Below are 22,709 nucleotides of genomic sequence, written 5' to 3'. Positions count from 1 at the left end.
GACACAGCAGCGTTCAGCGCCATTTTCCTGCCTGCAGCTCACTGCGAGTGGATACAGGTTCTGCAGAACGACTCCAGCTATCTGTACGGTACCAGGGGGTTGTAGAAGGGATGGGAGGCTGTGTAAAGGCTGTCTCACCTATTAAGGGACACAGTCAGCGTGGGTTTAGGGTCTTCCTATACTCTAATAGTGCTGTGTGTGGGTTGGCTCCAATCTCTGTGTCTCTCTGCCATTCTTGGGGGGGGGGGGGGGGAACTCTGTCTGCCCAGTACCCTGTGTGTTTGTGGGGTGTTTGGGGGGGGGGGGGGTGACAACATGTCTAGGGACACTGTTTCATATGCTGCAGAGGATTTGTCTTCCCAGGAAGACTCCATACCATGTAATCAGGATTACACTGTTTTAGCACAGTTCCCAGCTAGAGAGCCAGAATGGTTAGCCTCTCTTAGGGGGACTATCTCTCAGATTTCTGATTGAGTTGCTAGGACGGAGTATGCCACTCAGGTCCTCCAGTCCTCTATGGTTGTATGGTCTGATACTGCCTCCTCGGGGTCCCCTGCGGTACATTGTCTAAAACGTGCGCTTGCTTTGCTGACACAGGATGACACGGACACCGACTCTGACACTGCAGACGGTGACGGGGATGTGTCGAGGGGGACAGCATCACTTGCTAAGGGGGTGCAGTTGATGATTGAAGCTGTGAGGGATATTTTACATATTTCTGACACAGCTCCTGAGCAGGTGGAGGAGGCCTTTTTTACAGATAATAAGAAGCTCCCCCTCACCTTCCCGGCATCCAAAGAATTAAACGCTATCTTTGAAAAGGCCTGGGAAACTCTGGTAAAGAAATGTAAGATCACTAAGAGGGTCTTGGTTGCTTTTCCCTTCCCAGAGGAAGATAGGAAGAGATGGGAGTCTCCGCCAGTAGTTGACGCCTCTGTCCCCAGGCTGTCTAAACAGGTGGTGTTGCCAGTCCCGGTATCTACAGCGTTGAAGGACCCGGCAGATCGCAAGGTGGATGATACGCTTAAATCCATTTACACGGCTTCCGAGGCTATATTACGGCCTACTATAGCCTGTGCTTGGATTGCAAAAGCTATTGCCAGGTGGTCAATCGCTCTGCAGGAGGAATCGACTGCGATGGATAAAGGTGACGTTGATTGATTTTTACGCCATATTCAGGATTCTGCAGGATTCCTGGTTGATTCCATGAAGGACCTGGGTTCCATGGCTGCGGGGATCTCCTCCATGTCCATCTCGGCTCGCAGGGGTCTCTGGCTGCGCCAATGGTCTACGGACGCGGAATCCAGGAAGAGTGTGGAGGGCCTACCCTATACAGGTCAGGCTCTCTTTGGGGAGGCGCTGGATGCGTGGATTGTCACGGCTACCGCGGGTCAGTCTACTTTTCTCCCCTCAGCTGCACCGGCTACAAAGAAGCCTTTTACGCCGGCCACGTCTCAGTCCTTTCGGCCCGTGAGGTCTAGAAAGAACAAGCCTACGAACACCTTCTTTAGAGGTGGTCGTGCCAAAGGAAAAAACCTGCTCCCGCATGTTCTCAGGCCCAGAAGCCCGCTTCTGATACCCCTAAGTCCTCCGCATGACGGTGGACAGCTAGGCCTGGAGGAAGGTCAGCTGGGGGCGAGACTCCGGCAGTTCAGCCATGTCTGGGTGTCGTCTGGCCTGGACCCCTGGGTCCTGGATATAGTGTCCAGGGGGTACAGGCTGGAGTTTCAAGATCCCCCACTGCACCGTTTCTTCAAGTCAGGCTTGCCAGCTCTGCTGGCGGACAGAACAATTCTTCTGGAGGCCATCAGAAAATTGGTGGTGTCAGAGGTCATTGTTCCAGTTCCACCTCAGCAGTGGAACAAGGGTTATTATTCAAACCTTTTCGTGGTACAAAGCCGGATGGTTCGGTACAACCTATTCTAAACTTAAAGTCTTTGAACCCTTATCTCAGGGAGTTAAAATTCAAGATGGAATCTCTGAGAGCTGTCATCTCAGGACTGATGGAGGGGGAGTTCCTGGTGTCGCTGGACATCAAGGATGCTTACCTCCACATTCTCATTTGGTCGCCGCATCAGGCATATCTCAGGTTTGCACTGTTGGACGATCACTATCAGTTCCAGGTGCTGCCGTTTGGCCTCTCCACAGCACCAAGGATCTTCACCAAGGTGATGGCGGAGATGATGGTTCTCCTCCGCAAGCAGGGGGTGAACATAATTCCGTATCTGGACGATCTACTGATCAAGGCGTCGTCCAGGGAGAGGTTGTTGCGATCCATCGTGCTCACGACACAGCTGCTCAGGAAGCACGGATGGATCCTGAACCTTCCAAAGTCTCATCTGGCGCCAACGAGGAGGCTGTCTTTCCTGAGAATGATCCTCAACATGGAAGTGCAGAGGGTTTTTCTCCCGGTGGAGAAAGTATTGTTGATTCAAAGCCTACCCGGGTATCGGTTCATCAATGCATCCGCCTTCTGGGGAAGATGGTTTCCGCCTACGGGGCTCTGCAGTATGGCAGGTTTCATGCTCGACCATTTCAGCTGGACTTATTGGAACAGTGGTTGGGCTCTCACCTACATATGCACAAGAGGATACGCCTGTCTCCGAAAGCCAGGATTTCACTCCTCTGGTGGCTACAACTTCCGCACCTTCTGGAAGGCCGAAGGTTCAGAATTCAGGACTGGATCCTTTTAACCACAGATGCAAGTCTAAGAGGTTGGGGAGCAGTCGCTCTGGGGGAAACCTTTCAGGGAAGGTGGTCGGATCAAGAATCCCTTCTCCCGATAAACATCCTGGAGCTAAGGGCCGTGTACAACGCCCTTCTGAAAGCAGAACACCTGCTACAGGATCGAGCTGTTCAGGTGCAGTCGGGCAACGTGACCATGGTGGCCTACATAAACCGACAAGGCGGAACAAAGAGCAGGGCTGCCATGTCAGAGGTGTCAAGAATCCTCCTCTGGGCAGAAAGACACACGGTGGCGATGTCAGCAATCTTCATTCCGGGAGTAGACAATAAGTGTTATAAATATTACAGCATTCATTTACTAGTCTATGGAGCAATAAGTGTTATAAATATTACAGCATTAATTTACTAGTCTATGGATACTTAGGAATAAGAGGGTTAAACCCCACTTATTCTAATCTCAATTTCTATTTTCTATTTTATTCTTAACTGCTTCCCCTAAAACACCTCCCATTTCCAACCTTACCCTCCCCCTTTCCAATTATGAAGCAAATCAACTCAGGCCACTCCCACTGGATGTGGGCTTAAATAGCCCACATCTAAGATAGTGGAAAAGGACTCCCTGACGAAGGCCAACACTGGCCGATACGCGTTGGAGCGCACGAATTACACAACCCATCCACATTTATTTTCATTACTCCCGCTGGATGTAACAGAGCGACTGAACGGAGACCTGGAGGAGGAAGGAAGAAAGATGCAAGAGACGGGACCCGGGGACACCTGAGCTTGGTCACGTGGACGGATTACCCGGAAGTGCGGGAGGACGCGACGCCGGGTGTAGCAAACACGGAGCAGACCACTGGCGGAGGGACAAAGAGACGGAGCAGAAGCTAGAAGGTAAGGGACTCTGCAGGAGAGGAGAAGGCGCGGCGGACAGCACTGACAGTGCTAGAAGCAGCCCCTACCTCTCTCTCCAAGACTCACGACCGATCCCCTTCTGCTCAGGGCACCACGCTGCGCTCATCAGAGCGACATCGGTGATCCAGGGCGTAGAGGGGTACGGTCTGTCTGGAGTCCTCATTACCCTAGCACCAGCCCTATCCTGACCTCTTATCACCAGTGGTAACTCAGGGGTACCCCTTACTTTCTTTTTGTTTTTGCTTTTGGATCCCACCGGTGCCAAAAAGACATTTATAGCCCCATTATCAGCTATGGACAGTTTTTCAATTAACTCAGACTCCACTCAGAGGTGGGACGCCACCATTCTAAAGTGAAACAACTATATTCCTATCTACACCTGTATACATTCAGGAACTTCATCGCTGCTACATTGATAGCAGCGTAATCTCTCCCCAGCCCACCACCCCCCTTACCCCCCCCCCCCCCACTTTTCTCTTTCAATCCAAAGCAATAGATATTGCATTATATTCTAAAAATAAAAGTACAAGTTTTATTTTCATCAATATTGTTTACTGCCTTTTTGTCATTATCAAGACCATTACTTTCATTGGTCGACCACATTAACCTACCAATTGTATTTTCAATCAGGAAAGAGGTAATTTTACATTTCTTTGCAGACACAATCCCTTTCAGGCGCACCTGTAAAATTCCTTTATATTCCTTTATTATTTTCCTCAGCAGTCACGATCTCCATCCGGGAGAGGGGGGCCTCCATCCGGAGGTGTTTGAGGAGGTTACCGGTTGGTGGGGGGTTCCTCACATAGACATGATGGCCTCCCGCCTCAATAAGAAGCTGGGGAGGTACTGGGCCAGGTCAAGAGACCCTCAGGCAGTGGCGGTGGACGCACTGGTAACACCGTGGGTGTTCACGTCAGTGTATGTGTTCACTCCACTTCCTCTGATTCCTAAGGTTCTTCAACTGGTAAGAAGAACAAAGGTTCTGGCAATCCTCATTGCTCCGGACTGGCCAAGGAGGGCTTTGTACGTGGATCTACTGGATCTTCTGCTGGAGGATCCAAGGCTGTTACCTCTTCGGGAAGATCTGCTTCTGCAAGGGTCATTCGCCTATCAAGACTTACCACGGCTACGTTTGACGGCATGGCGATTGAACGCCAGATCTTAGCTCGGAAGGGTATCCTGAGTGAGGTCATTCCTACCCTGATACAGGCTAGGATGGGGGTAACGTCTAAACATTACCATCGCATTTGAAAAAAATATGTTTCTTGGTGTGAGTCCAAGAAGTTTCCTGCAGTGGAGTTTCAACTTGGACGTTTTCTCCTTATCCTGCAAGCAGGGGTGGATATGGGACTGAGATTGGGCTCCATCAAGGTTCAGATCTCTGCTATGTCCATCTTCTTCCAAAAACAATTGGCTGTCCTCCCTGAGGTTCAGACCTTTTTGAAAGGGGTTCTGCACATCCAACCTCCCTTTGTGGCGCCAACGGCGCCCTGGGATCTTGATGTGGTATTGCAGTTCCTGCAGTCTGCTTGGTTCGAGCCTCTACAGGAGGCTGATCTCAAGTTTTTCACGTGGAAGGCAGTCACTTTGTTGGCCTTGGCTTCTGCTCGATGCGTGACGGAATTGGGGGCTTTATCTTGTAAAGGCCCCTATCTGATCTTCCATGAAGACAGGGCGGATTTTAGGACTCATCCACAGTTCCTGCCTGAGGTTGTATCGGCTTTCCATATCAACCAACCTATTGTGGTGCCAGTGGCTACTGACTCCTCAATTGCTTCAAAGGCCTTGGATGTAGTGAGGACTTTGAAGATTTACGTGCAGAGGACAGCTCGTCATAGGAAAAGTGACTCTCTGTTTGTACTCTATGATCCCAAGAAAATTGGGTGTCCTGCTTCTAAGCAGTCGATTTCACGCTGGATCAGGTTCACTATCCAACATGCTTATTCCACGGCTGGATTGCCGTGTCGAAAATCTGTACAGGCCCACTCTACTTGTAAAGTGGGATCTTCCTGGGCGGCTACCCGGGATGTCTCGGCTGTACAACTCTGCCGAGCGGCTACTTGGTCTGGGTCGAACACGTTTGCCAAGTTCGATACTTTGAACTCTGATGACCTCAAGTTTGGTCAAGCAGTGTTGCAGGAGCCTCTGCGCTCTCCCTCACGTACTGGGAGCTTTGGTACATCCCCATGGTACTAATATGGACCCCAGCATCCTCTAGGACGTAAGAGAAAATAGGATTTTCATTCCCTACTGGTAAATCCTTTTCTCGTAGTCCGTAGAGGATGCTGGGCGTCCGCCCAGCGCTGCGTCTTCCTGCATTGGTTTCTAGTTCAGTTCTGCCTGGTTCCTAGGTAAGTTCTGTGTTATTTACCGTTTCAGCTGTTGCTGAGTTGTTCCGGCATGTTAGCCGGATTTGCCTGTTGTGTGAGCTAGTATGAATCTCGCCACTATCTGTGTAATTCGTTCTCTCGAAGTATGTCGTCTCCTCGGGCACAGTTTCTAGACTGAGTCTGATAGGAGGGGCATAGAGGGAGGAGCCAGACCACACTACTAGACTCTTAAAGTGCCAATGGCTCCTGGTGGACCCGTCTATACCCCATGGTACTAATATGGACCCCAGCATCCTCTACGAACTACGAGAAAAGGATTTACCGGTAGGTAATTAAAATCCTATTTTTGCAGTTTCTGAGTAGCTCTGGACTTACTCAGCCGCTGCGATCACTTAAGTCTTTTTGTTCCCGGAATTGACGTCAGACACACGCCCTGCAAATGCTTGGACACGCCTGCGTTTTTCCAAACACTCCCAGAAAATGGCTGTGCAAATGGATTCTTTGTTAAATCCATCACCCAGCACCGATCCTCTTTGTACCTGTACGACACGCCTGCGCATTGCAGTGCATACGCATGCGCAGTTTTGCCGAGTTTTAACCTAATCGCAGCGCTGCAAAAAGTTGCTAGCGCGCAATCAACTCGGAATGACCCCCATAGTCACTAATATTAGGATTCTCACACTTAGTAGAGGTGTACACTATTTGTTGTAAGGATGTACTACACTGTTTTTGCTTTTTTTTTCTTAGTTGTTTCATGCATGTTAGGATCATTTGAGGATCAGACTATATAACATGGTTGCCGACTTCTGGGCTGCTTTCTCCGGGCTCAGTGGGGGGGGCGCGATTACCGGCATTATACAGCAGGGGGCGTGGTTACGATGACGCGATTCAACAAGAATCACGTCATCACCTGCCCGGACATCCCACTTTACTCGTTAAGTGGGCGGCGGGCAGGGGGTGACCCCCGTAAATCGGGAGACTTGCCTGCTCTTTCAGGGGGCCGGGAGGGTCACCCGTTTTTCGGGAGCCTCCCGGCCATTCCAGGAGGGTAGGCAAGTATGCTATATAATATTTACATCAAGGGAAAAGGACTCACAAACTCCATTATTTTACTCTATCACATGTACGGAAAATTTACTTTTGCCCAGACTTGGTCTTTTTTTTTCTATTTACAGCGTATTTGGTTTTATAGTGAGCTGTTAGGAGTCCAGGAGCAGAGTATTCTGTCCCTCCTTGAGAGGGTCATGTTGGGAGGTATGTGTCTGACAGGTGACTTGCAAGACAGAATTTTACACTGAAGTAGTAAAGCAGAATATCAAAGCATATGGAATGTGTTCAGAACTCTAGGCGGGGAGAAGCTGGAATCAGTTAGAGCACAGGTTCTCAAACTCGGTCCTCAGGACCCCACACAGTGCATGTTTTGCAGGTCTCCTCACAGAATCACAAGTGAAATAATTAGCTCCCCCTGCAGACCTTTTAAAATGTGTCAGTGAGTAATTAATACACCTGTACACTTGCTGGGTTACCTGCAAAACATGCACCGTGTGGGGTCCTGAGGACCGAGTTTGAGAACCACTGAGTTAGAGTAATGGTGTGCAGACTTAAACCAGCAGCAATGAGAGTTCTATAATGCAGCAGGATACTAAACACATGTAAATACAGCTATTGAGTGAATATCCATATCCGTATTGGAGCTTATATGCAATCCGGAAATCATACTTAGTATTCCCTTGCTATGAGTAATGGCCATTCACAGGAAAGTTGAAGTACAGTGCACAGAGACTTTATTAAACTACAATGTCCATGTCCAAGTAATAAGTCTTGATAGAATTTTGCAACACAAACAATTGACACAACCTTGAAAGCTTACAGCAGTGATTTTCAACCTTTGTAAACTTGTGGCACACTAAACAACATTTGAAAATTGCCAAGGCACACCATCAGTTTTCTTAATCAATATAATATAAATATATAACAAATATAAACAGTAATAAAACAGTTGGACCCCGCAGAAATAAAATAAATAGCTTCACCCCCACTATAAAAAAAAATACATTGGCTCCCGTAGAAATAAAACATAGTAATTCCACACACTGTCCCCACATATTAATGGCACACACTGTCCCCACATATAAAAAGCACACACTGTCCCCACACAGTAATTCTACACACTGTCCCCACATAGATAATAATTCCACACACTGTCCCCACATATTAATGGCACACACTGTCCCCACATATTAATGGCACACACTGTCCCCACATATTAATGGCACACACTGTCCCCACATATTAATGGCACACACTGTCCCCACATATTAATGGCACACACTGTCCCCACATAGTAATGGCACACACTGTCCCCACATATTAATGGCACACACTGTCCCCACATAGTAATGGCACACACTGTCCCCACATAGTAATGGCACACACTGTCCCCACATATTAATGGCACACACTGTCCCCACATAGTAATTCCACACACTGTCCCCACATAGTAATTCCGCACACTGTCCCCACATAGTAATTCCACACACTGTCCCCACACAGTAATTCCGCACACTGTCCCCACATAGTAATTCCGCACACTGTCCCCACATAGTAATTCCACACACTGTCCCCACACAGTAATTCCGCACACTGTCCCCACATAGTAATTCCTCACACTGTCCCCACATAGTAATTCCGCACACTGTCCCCACATGGTAATTCCACCCCCCCCCAGGTAAAAAAAAACCCACTGGCTCCAACCTCAGTATACAGCTCAGTCCTTAGCATTGGGGCAGTGAGAAGCAGCACAGAGCGTTCCCTCCCTGCATCGCGTCGGAGCAGAGCACACCATGGAGAAGCGCTGGACGGGCGGGGGACGGCGATACCACGTGGAACGGGTGACCTATGAGTCATGCGGCGGTGCATCACTGCAATAGGTCACGGCCGGCCCACGGAGGTTCTCTGCGCTGCCCAAGCCTGATATCAGTTACTGCTGCAGGTATTAGTGGTGTGGCAGGCATCTCTGGCGGGCGGGTAGCGGCGGCACACCTGAGGACTGCCTGCGGCACACTAGTGTGCCGCGGCACAGCAGTTGAAAAACCCTGGCTTACAGTGATAGTAGCATAAGAAGTCCACAGAACACAGGGAAAAGTCCACAGTAGTAAACAGATGCACAATGGGGGTCATTCCGACCCGTTCACACGCAGTGGTTTGTTGCTGCGGTGCGAACGGGTCCAGAATGCGCATACACGGCGGCCGCACTGCGCATGCACGTCGTTGCCCGGTGACACAACGTAGAAAGCGGTCGGAGAGACGATAGCAAGAAGATTGACAGAAAGAAGGCATTCCTGGGCGTCTTCGGACCGTTGGCAGCTGTTTTGGGAGTGGAGAAGAAAACACAGGCATGTCCAGGAGAACGGAGGGCAGATGTCTGATGTCAAAGCGGGCCCCAGCATCACTGATATCGTCGCACAGGGTATGTCCAGAGCTAGTCTTGATCTGCTTGCTCTACACCTGAGCATCAGCGATGGCCAGCATTTGGCCCTGCTGAGTCTGCTGCAGAACAGCTACTTTATTTAAGGCCCAGAGGATTTCCTCCATTTTGTTACCTGAGGTAATGGGATATCAAAATTGGGCCTCCCTTAACATACACCGACAAGTCAATTCCTGACACTTGTCGAGTCTTAGTATGTGGGTACTAAAGTGATGTATTTTAGAGATGGAGATGTTGCCCATAGCAACCAATCAGGTTATACTTATCATTGATCAAACACCTTCTAGAAAATAATAGCTAGAATCTGAATGGTTGCTAGGGGGCAACATCTCCACTTCAAAAAACCTGTGCTTTAGTACATATACTTCTTAGCTACCAGGGGCTGCTGTGTATTACCTCTTAGAAAGGAACAACAAAACAAAAAAAGAAAGAACACTTAACATTTAACTTGATGTACAGAGAAGCAAAGTGCTTAGCTGTCACTCCCAGACGTAACTAGGCAGAGAAGCGAGAGAGGAAGGGGCGATAAAAAAACCTTACTAACTGTATTCCTTGTCATATAAGGTGTCTTTGTAACAGTTATTAGATATTAATCTGTTCCCACCAGGGACTCTGTGAGAGATGAGCAGGACACCTGGAGACATTCTCTGTCGGGCTCTGGAAGATCTGGAGCAATATGACTTCAAGCGGTTTAAGTCCAAGCTGTCTGATTTCTCCTGTGGAGGTCGAGACCCCATCCCACGTGGGTGTCTGGAAAAGGCAGATTGCATTGAAACAAAAGACCATCTCGTAAAAGTATATGGAGAGGAAGCAGCTCTGGAAGTGACCGTAGAGGTCTTACAACTGATCAATCTTATGGGACCTGCTGAGGATCTCCAACAGAAACTTACACAAACTGGTGAGATCTCATATCAAGGTGGTATAGAGGCTCTTTGTCCCATGTGGCTTGTCAGTGATTCTTTCCACAGGTGTAAAAAGAAAAATCAATTAATTACAGAACACTACACAATAATGATCATGGGGCGTCTTAAGAGAGGAGGAGGAGAGCCATGTGCAGTCTATGTCTGCTCCCTCTCCTCTCTAGCAAGCGGCACAGTGGGACTCTGAGCACTAGGGTCACTAGGAGACCCTAGAGTTCAGTGTGCCTGCACAAGTCTCTGGGAAAATGGCGCAGTGTCTAATTTCCCAGCGATTTTGTTACTGTGCATGCACAAAATGCCAGGGAAATGGCTGCCACACCATTTTCCTGGTGATTTGTTCAATGCTGCTGCCACCTACACCGGACTCTGGAGGTGTAAGTGTTCATTACATGGGTACAGAGTGTGCTGTGTGGGCCCCTCCTGGACCCGTAGACCCATGTGCACTGCGAGGCTTGCACCCATTATAGATACACCAGTATAATGATCACAGTCAGAGTTTGTGACTATTTGTAGTGAAGGGAGTTTGCTGGGAATCTAATCAGAGTGGTATTTATGCAGGCCTCCAGACACCGAGTATATCTAATCCCAATGCGAGATTAAGGGTGGCTGGGGCCCAGGGCAAAGTAGATTGTGGGCCCCCACTACTACTACGATTGCTGCCAAAATCCCCCACCCTGGGCCATGCGCATGCACACACATACACACACACACTGTCACTTACAGAGCCGCAGGGATCACAGGCCAACCAGAAGACATCGGCAGCTTGCAGTCACTGTCTCGCTTGATTTCCCTGTCCCATGAGACTGACTGTGCAGGAGCTCCTCGGTGGTAGCTGTTACTGAACAACTGGGCCACTGAAGGAATACTCCTACATTTCAAAATGCAGGGTGTGGGGTCCCCTAATGTGTGGGGACCCAGGGATGGCCGCCCCTGTCCTTATCTATCTATGTATAATCCTACCGTCACTGCACTCCTCTTATACTAACTTTAGGAAGACACATCACACAAGGGACAGTCACTGTGCACTTCCTCTTATACTGACTGCAGGAGGACACATCACACACAGGACAGTCACTGTGCACTTCCTCTTATACTGACTGCAGGAGGACACATCACACACAGGACAGTCACTGTGCACTTCCTCTTATACTGACTGCAGTAGGACACATCACACACAAGGCGGTCACTGTGCACTTCCTCTTATACTGACTGCAGGAGGACACATCACACACAGGACAGTCACTGTGCACTTCCTCTTATACTGACTGCAGGAGGACACATCATATACAGGACAGTCACTGTGCACTTCCTCTTATACTGACTGCAGGAGGACACATCACACACAGGACAGTCACTGTGCACTTCCTCTTATACTGACTGCAGTAGGACACATCACACACAAGGCGGTCACTGTGCACTTCCTCTTATACTGACTGCAGGAGGACACATCACACACAGGACAGTCACTGTGCACTTCCTCTTATACTGACTGCAGGAGGACACATCACACACAGGACAGTCACTGTGCACTTCCTCTTATACTGACTGCAGGAGGACACATCACACACAGGACAGTCACTGTGCACTTCCTCTTATACTGACTGCAGGAGGACACATCACACACAGGACAGTCACTGTGCGCTTCCTCTTATACTGACAGCAGGAGGACACATCACACACAGGACAGTCACTGTGCACTTCCTCCTATACTGACTGCAGGAGGACACATCACAAACAGGACAGTCACTGTGCACTTCCTCTTATACTGACTGCAGGAGGACACATCACACACAGGACAGTCACTGTGCTCTTCCTCTTATACTGACTGCAGGAGGACACATCACACACAGGACAGTCACTGTGCACTTCCTCTTATAGTGACTGCAGGAGGACACATCACACACAGGACAGTCACTGTGCACTTCCTCTTATACTGACTGCAGGAGGACACATCACACACAGGACAGTCACTGTGCACTTCCTCTTATACTGACTGCAGGAGGACACATCACACACAGGACAGTCACTGCGCACTTCCTCTTATACTGAGTGCAGGAGGACACATCACACACAGGACAGTCACTGTGCACTTCCTCTTATACTGACTGCAGGAGGACACATCACACACAGGACAGTCACTGTGCACTTCCTCTTATACTGACTGCAGGAGGACACATCACACACAGGACAGTCACTGCGCACTTCCTCTTATACTGACCGCAGGAGGACACATCACACACAGGACAGTCACTGTGCACTTCCTCTTATACTGACTGCAGGAGGACACATCACACACAGAACAGTCACTGGTCACACACAGGACAGTCACTGTGTACTTCCTCTTATACTGACTGCAGGAGGACACATCACACACAGGACATTCACTGTGCACTTCCTCTTATACTGACTGCAGGAGGACACATCACACACAGGACAGTCACTGTGCGCTTCCTCTTATACTGACTGCAGGAGGACACATCACACACAGGACAGTCACTGTGCACTTCCTCTTATACTGACTGCAGGAGGACACATCACACACAGGACAGTCACTGTGCTCTTCCTCTTATACTGACTGCAGGAGGACACATCACACACAGGACAGTCACTGTGCACTTCCTCTTATACTGACTGCAGGAGGACACATCACACACAGGACAGTCACTGTGCACTTCCTCTTATACTGACTGCAGGAGGACACATCACACACAGGACAGTCACTGTGCACTTCCTCTTATACTGACTGCAGGAGGACACATCACACACAGGACAGTCACTGTGCTCTTCCTCTTATACTGACTGCAGGAGGACACCACACACAGGACAGTCACTGTGCACTTCCTCCTATACTGACTGCAGGAGGACACATCACACACAGGACAGTCACAGTGCGCTTCCTCTTATACTGACTGCAGGAGGACACATCACACACAGGACAGTCACTGTGCACTTCCTCTTATACTGACTGCAGGAGGACACATCACACACAGGACAGTCACTGTGCACTTCCTCTTATACTGACTGCAGGAGGACACATAAAACACAGGACAGTCACTGTGCACTTCCTCTTATACTGACTGCAGGAGGACACATCACACACAGGACAGTCACTGTGCACTTCCTCCTATACTGACTGCAGGAGGACACATCACACACAGGACAGTCACTGTGCACTTCCTCTTATACTGACTGCAGGAGGACACATCACACACAGGACAGTCACTGGTCACACACAGGACAGTCACTGTATACTTCCTCTTATACTGACTGCAGGAGGACACATCACACACAGGACATTCACTGTGCACTTCCTCTTATACTGACTGCAGGAGGACACATCACACACAGGACAGTCACTGTGCGCTTCCTCTTATACTGACTGCAGGAGGACACATCACACACAGGACAGTCACTGTGCACTTCCTCTTATACTGACTGCAGGAGGACACATCACACACAGGACAGTCACTGTGCACTTCCTCTTATACTGACTGCAGGAGGACACATCACACACAGGACAGTCACTGTGCTCTTCCTCTTATACTGACTGCAGGAGGACACATCACACAAGGGACAGTCACTGTGCACTTCCTCTTATACTGACTGCAGGAGGACACATCACACACAGGACAGTCACTGTGCACTTCCTCTTATACTGACTGCAGGAGGACACATCACACACAGGACAGTCACTGTGCACTTCCTCTTATACTGACTGCAGGAGGACACATCACACACAGGACAGTCACTGTGCGCTTCCTCTTATACTGACTGCAGGAGGACACATCACACACAGGACAGTCACTGTGCACTTCCTCCTATACTGACTGCAGGAGGACACATCACACACAGGACAGTCACTGTGCACTTCCTCTTATACTGACTGCAGGAGGACACATCACACACAGGACAGTCACTGTGCTCTTCCTCTTATACTGACTGCAGGAGGACACATCACACACAGGACAGTCACTGTGCACTTCCTCTTATAGTGACTGCAGGAGGACACATCACACACAGGACAGTCACTGTGCACTTCCTCTTATACTGACTGCAGGAGGACACATCACACACAGGACAGTCACTGTGCACTTCCTCTTATACTGACTGCAGGAGGACACATCACACACAGGACAGTCACTGTGCACTTCCTCTTATACTGACCGCAGGAGGACACATCACACACAGGACAGTCACTGTGCACTTCCTCTTATACTGACTGCAGGAGGACACATCACACACAGGACAGTCACTGGTCACACACAGGACAGTCACTGTGTACTTCCTCTTATACTGACTGCAGGAGGACACATCACACACAGGACATTCACTGTGCACTTCCTCTTATACTGACTGCAGGAGGACACATCACACACAGGACAGTCACTGTGCGCTTCCTCTTATACTGACTGTAGGAGGACACATCACACACAGGACAGTCACTGTGCACTTCCTCTTATACTGACTGCAGGAGGACACATCACACACATGACAGTCACTGTGCTCTTCCTCTTATACTGACTGCAGGAGGACACATCACACACAGGACAGTCACTGTGCACTTCCTCTTATACTGACTGCAGGAGGACACATCACACACAGGACAGTCACTGTGCTCTTCCTCTTATACTGACTGCAGGAGGACACATCACACACAGGACAGTCACTGTGCACTTCCTCTTATACTGACTGCAGGAGGACACATCACACACAGGACAGTCACTGTGCACTTCCTCTTATACTGACTGCAGGAGGACACATCACACACAGGACAGTCACTGTGCTCTTCCTCTTATACTGACTGCAGGAGGACACATCACACACAGGACAGTCACTGTGCACTTCCTCTTATACTCACTGCAGGAGGACACATCACACACAGGACAGTCACTGTGCACTTCCTCTTATACTGACTGCAGGAGGACACATCACACACAGGACAGTCACTCTGCACTTCCTCTTATACTGACTGCAGGAGGACACATCACACACAGGACAGTCACTGTGCACTTCCTCTTATACTGACTGCAGGAGGACACATCACACACAGGACAGTCACTGTGCACTTCCTCTTATACTGACTGCAGGAGGACAGATCACATACAGGATAGTCACTGTGCACATCCTCTTATAGTGACTGCAGGAGGACACATCACACACAGGACAGTCACTGTGCACTTCCTCTTATACTGACTGCAGGAGGACACATCACACACAGGACAGTCACTGTGCACTTCCTCTTATACTGACTGCAGGAGAACACATCACACACAGGACAGTCACTGTGCACTTCCTCTTATACTCACTGCAGGAGGACACATCACACACAGGACAGTCACTGTGCACTTCCTCTTATACTGACTGCAGGAGGACACATCACACACAGGACAGTCACTGTGCACTTCCTCTTATACTGACTGCAGGAGGACACATCACACACAGGACAGTCACTGTGCACTTCCTCTTATACTGACAGCAGGAGGACACATCACACACAGGACAGTCACTGTGCACTTCCTCTTATACTGACAGCAGGAGGACACATCACACACAGGACAGTCACTGTGCTCTTCCTCTTATACTGACTGCAGGAGGACACCACACACAGGACAGTCACTGTGCACTTCCTCCTATACTGACTGCAGGAGGACACATCACACACAGGACAGTCACTGTGCGCTTCCTCTTATACTGACTGCAGGAGGACACATCACACACAGGACAGTCACTGTGCACTTCCTCTTATACTGACTGCAGGAGGACACATCACACACAGGACAGTCACTGTGCTCTTCCTCTTATACTGACTGCAGGAGGACACATCACACACAGGACAGTCACTGTGCACTTCCTCTTATACTGACTGCAGGAGGACACATCACACACAGGACAGTCACTGTGCTCTTCCTCTTATACTGACTGCAGGAGGACACATCACACACAGGACAGTCACTGTGCACTTCCTCTTATACTGACTGCAGGAGGACACATCACACACAGGACAGTCACTGTGCACTTCCTCTTATACTGACTGCAGGAGGACACATCACACACAGGACAGTCACTGTGCTCTTCCTCTTATACTGACTGCAGGAGGACACATCACACACAGGACAGTCACTGTGCACTTCCTCTTATACTGACTGCAGGAGGACACATCACACACAGGACAGTCACTGTGCTCTTCCTCTTATACTGACTGCAGGAGGACACCACACACAGGACAGTCACTGTGCACTTCCTCCTATACTGACTGCAGGAGGACACATCACACACAGGACAGTCACTGTGCAGTTCCTCTTATACTGACTGCAGGAGGACACATCACACACAGAGCAGTCTCTGTGCACTTCCTCTTATACTGACTGCAGGAGGACACATCACACACAGGACAGTCACTGTGCACTTCCTCTTATACTGACTGCAGGAGGACACATCACACACAGGACAGTCACTGTGCACTTCCTCTTATACTGACTGCAGGAGGACACATCACACACAGGACAGTCACTGTGCACTTCCTCTTATACTGACTGCAGGAGGACACATCACACACAGGACAGTCACTGTGCACTTCCTCTTATACTGACTGCAGGAGGACACATCACACACAGGACAGTCACTGTGCACTTCCTCTTATACTCACTGCAGGAGGACACATCACACACAGGACAGTCACTGTGCTCTTCCTCTTATACTCACTGCAGGAGGACACATCACACAAGGGACAGTCACTGTGCACTTCCTCTTATACTGACAGCAGGAGGACACATCACACACAGGACAGTCACTGTGCACTTCCTCTTATACTGACTGCTGGAGGACACATCACACACAGGACAGTCACTGTGCTCTTCCTCTTATACTGACTGCAGGAGGACACATCACACACAGGACAGTCACTGTGCACTTCCTCTTATACTGACTGCAGGAGGACACCACACACAGGACAGTCACTGTGCGCTTCCTCCTATACTGACTGCAGGAGGACACATCACACACAGGACAGTCACTGTGCGCTTCCTCTTATACTGACTGCAGGAGGACACATCACACACAGGACAGTCACTGTGCACTTCCTCTTATACTGACTGCAGGAGGACACATCACACACAGGACAGTCACTGTGCTCTTCCTCTTATACTGACTGCAGGAGGACACATCACACACATGACAGTCACTGTGCACTTCCTCTTATACTGACTGCAGGAGGACACATCACACACAGGACAGTCACTGTGCACTTCCTCTTATACTGACTGCTGGAGGACACATCACACACAGGACAGTCACTGTGCACTTCCTCTTATACTGACTGCTGGAGGACACATCACACACAGGACAGTCACTGTGCACTTCCTCTTATACTCACTGCAGGAGGACACATCACACACAGGACAGTCACTGTGCACTTCCTCTTATACTCACTGCAGGAGGACACATCACACACAGGACAGTCACTGTGCACTTCCTCTTATACTGACTGCAGGAGGACACATCACACACAGGACAGTCACTGTGCACTTCCTCTTATACTGACTGCAGGAGGACACATCACACACAGGACAGTCACTGTGCACTTCCTCTTATACTGACAGCAGGAGGACACATCACACACAGGACAGTCACTGTGCTCTTCCTCTTATACTGACAGCAGGAGGACACATCACACACAGGACAGTCACTGTGCACTTCCTCTTATACTGACTGCAGGAGGACACCACACACAGGACAGTCACTGTGCACTTCCTCCTATACTGACTGCAGGAGGACACATCACACACAGGACAGTCACTGTGCGCTTCCTCTTATACTGACTGCAGGAGGACACATCACACACAGGACAGTCACTGTGCACTTCCTCTTATACTGACTGCAGGAGGACACATCACACACAGGACAGTCACTGTGCTCTTCCTCTTATACTGACTGCAGGAGGACACATCACACACAGGACAGTCACTGTGCACTTCCTCTTATACTGACTGCAGGAGGACACATCACACACAGGACAGTCACTGTGCTCTTCCTCTTATACTGACTGCAGGAGGACACATCACACACAGGACAGTCACTGTGCACTTCCTCTTATACTGACTGCAGGAGGACACATCACACACAGGACAGTCACTGTGCACTTCCTCTTATACTGACTGCAGGAGGACACATCACACACAGGACAGTCACTGTGCTCTTCCTCTTATACTGACTGCAGGAGGACACATCACACACAGGACAGTCACTGTGCACTTCCTCTTATACTGACTGCAGGAGGACACATCACACACAGGACAGTCACTGTGCTCTTCCTCTTATACTGACTGCAGGAGGACACCACACACAGGACAGTCACTGTGCACTTCCTCCTATACTGACTGCAGGAGGACACATCACACACAGGACAGTCACTGTGCAGTTCCTCTTATACTGACTGCAGGAGGACACATCACACACAGCAGTCTCTGTGCACTTCCTCTTATACTGACTGCAGGAGGACACATCACACACAGGACAGTCACTGTGCACTTCCTCTTATACTGACTGCAGGAGGACACATCACACACAGGACAGTCACTGTGCACTTCCTCTTATACTGACTGCAGGAGGACACATCACACACAGGACAGTCACTGTGCACTTCCTCTTATACTCACTGCAGGAGGACACATCACACACAGGACAGTCACTGTGCACTTCCTCTTATACTGACTGCAGGAGGACACATCACACACAGGACAGTCACTGTGCACTTCCTCTTATACTGACTGCAGAAGGACACATCACACACAGGACAGTCACTGTGCTCTACCTCTTATACTGACTGCAGGAGGACACCACACACAGGACAGTCACTGTGCACTTCCTCCTATACTGACTGCAGGAGGACACATCACACACAGGACAGTCACTGTGCAGTTCCTCTTATACTGACTGCAGGAGGACACATCACACACAGAGCAGTCTCTGTGCACTTCCTCTTATACTGACTGCAGGAGGACACATCACACACAGGACAGTCACTGTGCACTTCCTCTTATACTGACTGCAGGAGGACACATCACACACAGGACAGTCACTGTGCACTTCCTCTTATACTGACTGCAGGAGGACACATCACACACAGGACAGTCACTGTGCACTTCCTCTTATACAGACTGCAGGAGGACACATCACACACAGGACAGTCACTGTGCACTTCCTCTTATACTCACTGCAGGAGGACACATCACACACAGGACAGTCACTGTGCACTTCCTCTTATACTCACTGCAGGAGGACACATCACACAAGGGACAGTCACTGTGCACTTCCTCTTATACTGACTGCAGGAGGACACATCACACACAGGACAGTCACTGTGCACTTCCTCTTATACTGACTGCTGGAGGACACATCACACACAGGACAGTCACTGTGCTCTTCCTCTTATACTGACTGCAGGAGGACACCACACACAGGACAGTCACTGTGCATTTCCTCTTATACTGACTGCAGGAGGACACATCACACACAGGACAGACACTGTGCACTTCCTCTTATACTGACTGCTGGAGGACACATCACACACAGGACAGTCACTGTGCACTTCCTCTTATACTGACTGCTGGAGGACACATCACACACAGGACAGTCACTGTGCACTTCCTCTTATACTCACTGCAGGAGGACACATCACACACAGGACAGTCACTGTGCACTTCCTCTTATACTCACTGCAGGAGGACACATCACACACAGGACAGTCACTGTGCACTTCCTCTTATACTGACTGCAGGAGGACACATCACACACAGGACAGTCACTGTGCACTTCCTCTTATACTGACTGCAGGAGGACACATCACACACAGGACAGTCACTGTGCACTTCCTCTTATACTGACAGCAGGAGGACACATCACACACAGGACAGTCACTGTGCTCTTCCTCTTATACTGACAGCAGGAGGACACATCACACACAGGACAGTCACTGTGCACTTCCTCTTATACTGACTGCAGGAGGACACCACACACAGGACAGTCACTGTGCACTTCCTCCTATACTGACTGCAGGAGGACACATCACACACAGGACAGTCACTGTGCGCTTCCTCTTATACTGACTGCAGGAGGACACATCACACACAGGACAGTCACTGTGCACTTCCTCTTATACTGACTGCAGGAGGACACATCACACACAGGACAGTCACTGTGCTCTTCCTCTTATACTGACTGCAGGAGGACACATCACACACAGGACAGTCACTGTGCACTTCCTCTTATACTGACTGCAGGAGGACACATCACACACAGGACAGTCACTGTGCTCTTCCTCTTATACTGACTGCAGGAGGACACATCACACACAGGACAGTCACTGTGCACTTCCTCTTATACTGACTGCAGGAGGACACATCACACACAGGACAGTCACTGTGCACTTCCTCTTATACTGACTGCAGGAGGACACATCACACACAGGACAGTCACTGTGCTCTTCCTCTTATACTGACTGCAGGAGGACACATCACACACAGGACAGTCACTGTGCACTTCCTCTTATACTGACTGCAGGAGGACACATCACACACAGGACAGTCACTGTGCTCTTCCTCTTATACTGACTGCAGGAGGACACATCACACACAGGACAGTCACTGTGCACTTCCTCTTATACTCACTGCAGGAGGACACATCACACACAGGACAGTCACTGTGCTCTTCCTCTTATACTCACTGCAGGAGGACACATCACACAAGGGACAGTCACTGTGCACTTCCTCTTATACTGACAGCAGGAGGACACATCACACACAGGACAGTCACTGTGCACTTCCTCTTATACTGACTGCTGGAGGACACATCACACACAGGACAGTCACTGTGCTCTTCCTCTTATACTGACTGCAGGAGGACACATCACACACAGGACAGTCACTGTGCACTTCCTCTTATACTGACTGCAGGAGGACATATCACACACAGGACAGTCACTGTGCACTTCCTCTTATACTCACTGCAGGAGGACACATCACACACAGGACAGTCACTGTGCTCTTCCTCTTATACTCACTGCAGGAGGACACATCACACAAGGGACAGTCACTGTGCACTTCCTCTTATACTGACAGCAGGAGGACACATCACACACAGGACAGTCACTGTGCACTTCCTCTTATACTGACTGCTGGAGGACACATCACACACAGGACAGTCACTGTGCTCTTCCTCTTATACTGACTGCAGGAGGACACATCACACACAGGACAGTCACTGTGCACTTCCTCTTATACTGACTGCAGGAGGACATATCACACACAGGACAGTCACTGTGCACTTCCTCTTATACTGACTGCAGGAGGACACATCACACACAGTACAGTCACTGTACACTTCCACTAATACTGACTGCAGGAGGACACATCACACACAGGACAGTCACTGTGCACTTCCTCTTATACTGACTGCAGGAGGACACATCACACACAGGACAGTCACTGTGCACTTCCTCTTATACTGACTGCAGGAGGACACATCACACACAGGACAGTCACTGTGCAGTTCCTCTTATACTGACTGCAGGAGGACACATCACACACAGGACAGTCACTGTGCACTTCCTCTTATACTGACTGCAGGAGGACACATCACACACAGGACAGTCACTGTGCTCTTCCTCTTATACTGACTGCAGGAGGACACCACACACAGGACAGTCACTGTGCACTTCCTCCTATACTGACTGCAGGAGGACACATCACACACAGGACAGTCACTGTGCGCTTCCTCTTATACTGACTGCAGGAGGACACATCACACACAGGACAGTCACTGTGCACTTCCTCTTATACTGACTGCAGGAGGACACATCACACACAGGACAGTCACTGTGCTCTTCCTCTTATACTGACTGCAGGAGGACACATCACACACAGGACAGTCACTGTGCACTTCCTCTTATACTGACTGCAGGAGGACACATCACACACAGGACAGTCACTGTGCTCTTCATCTTATACTGACTGCAGGAGGACACATCACACACAGGACAGTCACTGTGCACTTCCTCTTATACTGACTGCAGGAGGACACATCACACACAGGACAGTCACTGTGCACTTCCTCTTATACTGACTGCAGGAGGACACATCACACACAGGACAGTCACTGTGCTCTTCCTCTTATACTGACTGCAGGAGGACACATCACACACAGGACAGTCACTGTGCACTTCCTCTTATACTGACTGCAGAAGGACACATCACACACAGGACAGTCACTGTGCTCTTCCTCTTATACTGACTGCAGGAGGACACCACACACAGGACAGTCACTGTGCACTTCCTCCTATACTGACTGCAGGAGGATACATCACACACAGGACAGTCA

The 22,709-nt window shown here is 49.6% G+C and overlaps 1 protein-coding gene across 4 annotated transcripts in view; it reads left to right on the top strand.

Annotated features, from left to right (window-relative positions):
- LOC135054805 (NACHT, LRR and PYD domains-containing protein 12-like) overlaps positions 1-22,709 on the top strand; it is a 211,884-nt gene that overhangs the window by 21,005 nt on the left and 168,170 nt on the right. For 3 of the 4 annotated variants that reach the window (XM_063958158.1, XM_063958160.1, XM_063958161.1), the window contains exon 2: positions 10,025-10,315. In XM_063958158.1, the coding sequence (XP_063814228.1) occupies positions 10,039-10,315 (277 nt within the window). In that variant the 5' untranslated portion in view covers positions 10,025-10,038. Of the gene's footprint in view, positions 1-7,105; positions 7,185-10,024; positions 10,316-22,709 lie in introns of those variants that run through there. The other variant, XM_063958159.1, reaches the window with a different exon arrangement.

Source organism: Pseudophryne corroboree, chromosome 3 (genome assembly GCF_028390025.1).
Source record: "Pseudophryne corroboree isolate aPseCor3 chromosome 3, aPseCor3.hap2, whole genome shotgun sequence".
Taxonomy (NCBI): Eukaryota; Metazoa; Chordata; class Amphibia; order Anura; family Myobatrachidae; genus Pseudophryne; species Pseudophryne corroboree.
This window is presented reverse-complemented; position numbering and strand designations above follow the sequence as displayed.